An 8,084-nucleotide genomic window follows, 5' to 3' on the forward strand; every position below is an offset into this window, starting at 1 on the left:
CGAACCACCACTCACCTCAACCGCCACCTCAGTTCGCCGCCAATGTCGACCAGCACGATCCACGATATCGTTTACCCTTAATTACTCGCCGTTACCGACCTATTCGACGTCCAGACCCATTCTCTCGTCAACATCACCCTATTCGCAACATACCCATTCCATATCTGTCAACAAAACCTATGCATCTCTCGTTACTCCATTACACGATACCCATTCCTACCACTACCCACTCAGTTTCCTCACCCTTTTTCTTAATTTTCACTATTCTACCCTGTCAGGCGCAACACCACTCCCTTCAGCCTCCGTCGCCACATATTCGTTCGGCTCAATCGTACCCGAGGACCCTTACCGTTTTGCAGTATAAGTAGCCCATGTACAGTCCTTACATGCAGCGCAATAATATCCAGTATCGAAGTTTCATTCTCGCACTCGCTATCCAACAGGTTCCTTCTTAGCTCATAACTAACATTCCTTATCATCTCGCCTCGCTCTTTATCAACTAACTACATTCTCCCTATATTATCCAGCGGTCTACACACCCCCTTCCTACTCGCGCACTCTCGTGCGGTCTTACACAGACCACAATGGGACGGGGGGTGCCATAGCAAATAGATGGGTGATGAACCGGGCGCTCTAGCAAATAGACGGGTGATAAACCAGGGCGGACAGGGGGTGCCATAGCAAATAGATGGGTGATGAACCGGGCGCTCTAGCAAATAGACGGGTGATAAACCAGGGCGGACAGGGGGTGCCATAGCAAATAGATGGGTGATGAACCGGGCGCTCTAGCAAATAGATTGGTTTTGAATCAGGTGCACAACCATTGTTCTTCTCGTCCTGCATTGCAAGAGAGCGCTGGCAGGTGCACCATGGGACAGGAGGGTGAAGAGAACATACCTGCATCTGGTTCATGTTCACAAAAATGTCCTGCCCTTAAGTCGGCCGTGTCCCTACCTTCAAAACAACCTCACATCACTGGTATCATTCATGCACAATGTCTATGATTAATAGAGCCTATTGTACAATGTTTTGTAACATGTCTTGTCATTGCACAATTTACACAATGTGTTTTGATAAATTAACTGCCTAAGCTTCCGTATACGGAAATATTTGTGTTACAGTCACGCTGTGACAGGGGGCCGGAAGCTAAGGTGGGCCGGAAGCTAAGGTAAATGTCATGAGTTTTATTTTTGCACAACTCAGATACAATAGAACAGAGGATGTGACAGAGAATATATTATTAAACAATACACTGCAGAATGTTCTAAATGTTGCGCCACTTGTGTAATGATTTTATGGGGGAAGAAGGCATGAAGTCGTCACCAATGTCATCCAAGTCATCCAAGTCATCCGTGAACTCCGCATTCTGACCATACCTATATTCATCCGCTAACGCAATCTCCTCAATAGCATCCATCAGCTCCTCATCTTCAATTTTGCCATACTCCAGGTCACTCTCACAATCACCCTCTCTGTCTCCTTCCGAACTCTCGTCATCATCCTCACCCCGAAACGACGATCGCGCCTGATTATAAGCGGCTTGAACCAAAGCTTCGTCAGAGGGTCCCCAACTCGCAGTCGTTGGCCACGCGCACGGAATATTTTGAACCTTCTTCTTCCAGATGACGCAGATGTCGACAAGTTCATCTGCGCGAGATCGAAGGTGGAAAGACATCACTGGATCTGCGACTGTGAAGTAATTAGATACTGTTGATGAAATTGTACGCTGACGCACCTGCTGTATGCAAGGCAGTTTGCGTACTGTCCCACTCTGCTAACATCCACTCTTGAATGACGGCCCTCTCCCGCATCAGTCGAGCCTCCTCCTCATTGCACCGATCAACTTCAAGTTGCAACCGGATACCATTCCTGACCGTGTCATCCGATAGCCACGCTGGAGGGTTCAAAGTGTCGTCATCCAGCCCAACGTCTTGCCAGATGTCGTCATCAACGTCGAGCTGAAAGACGCCGTCACGCGGGATGATATGAGGGGGAACGGCAGAAGGGGGTGCTCGTCGCCGTTGTATAAGAGACCGTAGTTGAGAACACAAACTGTTGTAGGTAGTAATTAATTTGAGGATGCCAGGCTCTCGGCGTTTGATTGAGTGTTGTGTATTCGTGTGAAGCTTACACTCAGCTGGAAAATTCTGAGATGTATCAGTGTAGTCAAACTATCAACGCACCATTGACTGTGGCTCTGTACGATCTCTCAAGTCTCTCCAATTCGAACTTTCGTTGACGAAGGCGATCACGGATGCGAGTCTTGATTGCGAGCGCATTCAAGCGAACTGTAAGGTAAGTATCCTTCTTCATCTTCTCCAGGTTGACCTTGTCCTCCGTTCCAAGTGCCGCTCGACAACGTCGGAGAGTGTCAGCGGTTTTTTTATACCGAGAGCGCGCATCTACTAGCTGCAGATTGACTTCCCCAATGTTAGGGACACGGACACCGAGGCGTTGCATCTCGAGTTCGTGTATGGAGGCCTCCTGAGCTTGTAGTGTCTTTTCTAGTGCTAGGATAATAGTGATCACCTCCGCTGCCTTGTTTCTAGATTGTCCTACATGGCGTTCAGTCAAGCAGTAGGCACACTTAGCTATCTACATACGTGGTGTGGGTCGCGTCTGATGATCAACCTGGGCCTTCCACTCTACACGGAGCGCATTCTCGTCCAACTCCAAGGCGTGCAAACGGTCCAGCACATCATGCTTCTTCGATTGACAGTGAATCCAACACCGATGGAGCCAGTGTCCAAATCCTTGCAACGATTTCGAGTCTAAGTGGCGAATTTGAGTATCGAGGACAAAAAGTCGCTGATTAAACTTCGCCGAAGAGTGAGATAAATAGACGGATTAGAAAAAAGAATATGCACCCCTGAAACACGCAAGGAAGGGATGAGAGGCTTGAGGAAACTCCATAACCGCTCACATCCCTCACCATCAGACAAGCCAAATCCCTCGCGCTTCCTAGGGTGGTAAACAATCTGACACGCCCACTGGTGACCATAGGCATGGAACACCGCTACAGCAAATGCGATGCGAGATAGAATGGAATCGTCCATGAAGTTCCACTTGCGACAGCTCCGTTCGAGCTGGCATCCGATGTCGTACAAGAGCCCGATGGTCATCTGAGGAGGGATATGTTTGAACAATCGGTCCAAGAGAGCAAGCGCATAATGCTGCTTTTCTCCCGCGGATGTCAGGTTCGCGATCCATAGGACATGGTCATGCCTACAAACCAGTGCCATGAGGCCAGTATCGGTAAAGAAACGAGTACTTGCCTTCTCCCGCTTTTCGTCTGCAGCAATGAAGGAGTCGCCACATCCGTTCAAGACAGATACTGGTATGCGCATGCCCTCCTCATAGCCATCTTCATCAGGTTCTGCCCTCGAGGTCCTTGCTTGCCGTCTGTCTCTGCGACACCTTTCAACAAAATCTTCCATTGCTTTCACATCGTCCGTTGGTAGAAAGAAGGATGGTGTCGGGTTGGGAGGATCGCTACCAGCAGCACCGCGAGGATTTGCAGAGCGTTTCTGTGTGAAGCACGCGTCAATGCAAACGATGACGTCTGGCCTATAAATGATTAATTGTTGTAGTAGCATAGTAAAAAATAACCCACATAGGAAGAGAATCTCTCGCTCCGTTTCGCCAATCGTTCCCTCCGAAACAGAGTGGGCACCGCGAGCGGAGATAATCACTAGGTTGGTCCACGCGAGCACCATCTGTCCGGGAACCAACCACGAGGGTAGAGATATGATTCTGAGCCAATACGGTCAAAACCTGGTACCAGTGGAACGCATTGCTGAAGCGACACCGTAAGCTATTCTGTAGGAAGGTTAAGCATGGATATGCAACCACGAGAACAGAAATTTCTACCTTCAGCCTCAGCTTATATTTCATTCCGTCCAGAAAGGTCTCCAGCGCATCACCCCACGCCGTTTGGTTGGGGGACTGACGAAGAAAAAGAAGGCGGACGAACTCGAGAAGTCGTAAGTCCACTGCCAGGGAGGGTGCCAGGGGCGCGCATGGAAAAAGCCTGCGACGAAGAAGCTGAAGTGGGGCAGGTGAACAAGGGCAGGCGATGATGGCGATTTCCTCGAAAGCTATAATGTACATCAGATTAATGTTAGAAGAGAAAAAAAATGATAACATACCACCAAAAAACACGCATGCAACTTTGATGTTGCGAGTTCTGCACCCAGTACCGCACTCTCCATCAGTCCGATGACGTATCGCTGGCGTGTTGGCATGACGTAGCGATACAGTCTCTTGAATGTATGATAGGTAGGGCACTATCATGGCCGGAATAATATCTTCCGACCATCTTCGCCACTGATTAGCCCTTTTCTGGGAGCTGGTGAGACGACGGGGAGAGGCGTCATTGGAAAAATGCATGGAGTCGCTGAAAGGAAACACAGGTCCATCATCCCTCTGTCCGGGCTCCGTCCTACATATGGACGATGAACGACGCAGCCTTTGCTGTGCTAGACGTTGTCGTCCTGGCAGAACTAAGATGGGTGGTGGGCCAGGAAGATAGAGGTCGAGTTTTGTTGTCTCGCGGGGACGTTTCCATCTATTGACCATCCAAGGTTCGCAAACGATAGTGGTCGGCTGATGTATCGACAGAGGTGATGATTGGTGGGTTGTTGCCTTATGTAGTCGAGGTTTTGGACGGCGGACTGCCATTGAGTAATGCCCTAAGACTCGAAGTCAACAAGGCAGGAAACAGTGACACAAAGTCAACCAGGGGAACTCAGCCCACAGACGCGTAGTCTGGGGAAGTGTGATTGTAGTGACCGGTGGTGGCGGACGTAGATGGACGAAGTAGGATCACTAGTGAAAAATCAAAACAATCGCATTGGGCTAAAAAATCACGAAGCACTACACCAAAATACTATGGGATCGTTCAATGGCGCTTAAGGATAGAGCCAAGTCGAAGATCTTGAAAGCAGATCGAGTCTGATTTGGATGCGGATACACTGCGCTAAGTTTGTTGATGAGTGTGTTGTAGTTCGGATCTTCGCGTGGTTATACTACGTTGTTCCAGAAGAAAGGGTGAGCCTTGCTGTCATATCATAGGTATGTGAAGAACACGAAGTGAACTCACCGCCCCGCCATCGTGATGAGTCTCTTGCTCAATGTCTGAAACATGCACACAGTGAGTACGTATCTTGATCTCGTAAAGCCGAAGCTCGTAAATCCAAAGAGAGGAAAATAACCGATGCAGATCGTAATGCCGGAGTAAGATCATAGTCCGCTGATGGTTACCATACAAAACTGAATAATGGAGCACACTACACAGGAATGTCCAATTCAACTAAAAGGAACACAACTGCATGAATTTGATTCTAAGGTAACGAGAACGGACAACAGAAAATACGTCAGGACAAGTATGGAATCATGATTGCATGGGAAGCGAATGGGGTATGATTGGGGGCCTGCCGAAATGATCAAAAAATGTCTGGACATAAAACGCCGTCGCCACACGCTTGACTTCCCAAGATTTAGTATCTGTGAAGTTGTCTAATGTCAGCGGGGTTACGAGAAGAGGCGGCACGCCATCCCAGTCACAGAGCAGTCGGCGAAAATTCTCCACGTAAGGAAGACAGCCCTGCAGGGTGTTATCCCACAACCCGTAATGTTCCGACGGAAACGGCTCTGACCACATCACTAGACCAGCGTCGCCCGAGAAGATGCCATGGAGGAGTTGCTCGCGACCAGCTGGATCATCTCTCCATCGTCTCTGTGCCAAGTGACGGTCAAGGTCCCTCAACTCGTATCGAAAGCCGAGTTCAAATAGCTCCCATGTAACCTTCTGGGCTAGAAGTGCGGAAGGATTAGTAAGACTGGCGACAGAGAATTGTTCACCCCGAAATTCCACAACTCCATCTGGGGAAAATACATCGCCCTGAGATTCTAGCACATCATCGCCGAACAACTCCCGCATCACCTGCTTCCGCTTCTCGGTGGCCGTAAGACCCTTTCTGTCGGGATCTTTCTCCCTATGAGATTGTGGCTGGGCAGAAGGCACACTACCAAGGAAGTCGCGCCATAGTTGAGGAGTGGGGTAAGTGCGTGGAGGATCGTGGTCGACTCGGCCTACCCACAGCGCACGACATGCAAGCCAATTGACAAGATATACTTGCAGACGTTCAGCCAGTTTGGGGCCGATAAGAAGAGCAGGCTCGGGGAATCTATACCCCCGATCAATAACGTAGGGTGTGTGAATGCGAGACTGGTCTTTAATTGCAATTTTTCATCGCGGCTTCCCAATGAAGGTTCGGCGGCGGAAGGTAGGGAGTGTCAGGATCTTGCCACTTGTTCCTTGATTCGCGTGACGGAGCAGGACGTGCAGGGCGAGCTTCAATAGAGTCTACAATGATGAGTATCCAACGTGCACAAAAGAAAGAGAAGCTTACATGGCTGGTGTGTTGGCCTACTCTTCTGTCGAGATGGCGCCTTGCCAAGACTAGATACCTTGGGACCGGGATTCGATCTGGACGATGGTTGAGGTATGGCTGCCTCAGGGTCTAGGTGTGTTGTGCCTGCATATAGGCGGCGAATGTGCACATGACGCTCACGACCACCGGGACCGCGGTGTATCACTTCGAATGGGCAAACTTTCCTGCCCTCCGCGTACATGCCAATGATGATGTGATCCGGACGGGTAAGCAAAACAGGTTCGACAACCGTCATGCTCGGGGGAATGTACGCGCTTGCACGAACATACCACACAGGGACACCAGCACAGAACAATTTCTCGCATACATCACTACTCTGCACGAAAGCGCCCATCCATTCGCCCCGAACATTATGACGAAGGCCTGAAGTAGTGAGTGGTTGAGCTATAAGTGTCCAGTCGAAGTAAGAGTAGATATCGAGAAAGAGATGCTGAGCATCGGTGACGAAAATGAGAAGATCACGAAAAGTGAGGGGGTGCGATTTCAAGCGTGCGACAGAGTGTCGGAGGGACAACAGGCGGCCGTATATAACTTGGCCTCTGTCTGGATGGACCTTTCTATAATCACGGAGTCGTTGTTCCGCCAGTTTGAAGAGGGATTGCAGGCCATCGACCTTATCCGACGCCAGTGTGCCCACAGGAAACGAATTCCCGGGAATAGGCTTAAGGTCATCTGGGGTAGGAGTGAACCAAGCCCAGTGGAGCGGGTGAGGACACGGAAATGACTCCTTTCGAGGTATGCAAGTGGCGTGGCAAAAGGTATCGTCGTATGCCTGAGGCCATTGGAAGCAGTCGATCACACCAAATCGACCATCTGCACGGGCTTGTAAGACTTCTGCATCAAAGTGATGAAATTCTGGAACAAAATGCATGTTGGGAGTCGTGATGACCAGATTGCCCTGGACGGCAACGGCGCGAGTGTCGAAAGCTTGTAACCAAGCTGTTGGAAACTTTGGCGTCAGCGCATGAAAGACAGACAGAGAAACACATACCGTCTGAGATGACGGTATTCGCTTTGAACAATGTCAGAGCATTGGGCATGATGTGTACTAGAAATCTTAAGCACGCAACGCAAAGAACAGGCGAAAAAGTATACATACCTTGTGTCTGATTGCGGAATATAATCGTGGGAGTTCGAGTCGCTGACCATGAAGGAGCAAGAACGCCAGGATAAGGATGTGAGAGGAAATCAGTAAAAGTAAATGAGAGACAAGTATATACCTTACCAGCTGTAAGACGCTCAATGTAAAGGTCAAAGAAAATACGAGCGGTGCAGATCGATTCCAGTTGGAAAGCACTCCCGAGGAAGATCTTCAACCCTACTGGTGCAGCAACAGGTGAGCAGCCAGGGCGATCCTCCAGACACGTAGTCTAGGAGCGTTGGACCAGCGACGCGTAGTCAACTGATCACTTGAAGTGAACGGCACGAAGCCAGTTCAGATGGGTAGAAGTTGGAGTCGAGGGGAACCTGGGGGGACGAGAGACACAGCGATGAGAATGAAGATAGAGGAAAGGCGACTGACAGCGAGAGGTAGTTAGTAGCAAAAGAGAATATCACCAAGTGGGAAAATCCCAAATGAAGTTCCGACTAAACATGAGCGGCAAGTTCAATTGTGGGAAAGTCCCATAT

General features: G+C 49.6%; 2 protein-coding genes across 2 annotated transcripts; both read right to left on the minus strand.

Annotated features, from left to right (window-relative positions):
- Positions 1-1,264: 1,264 nt before the first annotated feature.
- DEU56DRAFT_750074 (uncharacterized protein) lies at positions 1,265-4,389 on the minus strand (the record flags this gene model as incomplete). Its single annotated transcript, XM_041349502.1, has 8 exons — positions 1,265-1,689; positions 1,736-2,137; positions 2,184-2,555; positions 2,604-2,817; positions 2,868-3,567; positions 3,614-3,819; positions 3,871-4,097; positions 4,149-4,389. The coding sequence occupies 8 exons, from the start codon at positions 4,387-4,389 to the stop codon at positions 1,265-1,267; spliced, it is 2,787 nt and encodes a 928-aa protein (XP_041200608.1).
- A 1,003-nt stretch (positions 4,390-5,392) lies between these two features.
- DEU56DRAFT_762517 (uncharacterized protein) lies at positions 5,393-7,604 on the minus strand (the record flags this gene model as incomplete). The annotated part of the gene is made up of 4 exons (XM_041350711.1): positions 5,393-6,234; positions 6,414-7,394; positions 7,447-7,511; positions 7,555-7,604. 4 exons carry the CDS (start codon positions 7,602-7,604, stop codon positions 5,393-5,395), a joined length of 1,938 nt encoding a protein of 645 aa, XP_041200609.1.
- Between the last annotated feature and the right edge of the window lie 480 nt (positions 7,605-8,084).

The sequence above is a fragment of the Suillus clintonianus genome, assembly GCF_016758775.1.
Source record: "Suillus clintonianus strain FC179 chromosome Unknown DEU56scaffold_245, whole genome shotgun sequence".
NCBI classification, from domain to species: Eukaryota; Fungi; Basidiomycota; class Agaricomycetes; order Boletales; family Suillaceae; genus Suillus; species Suillus clintonianus.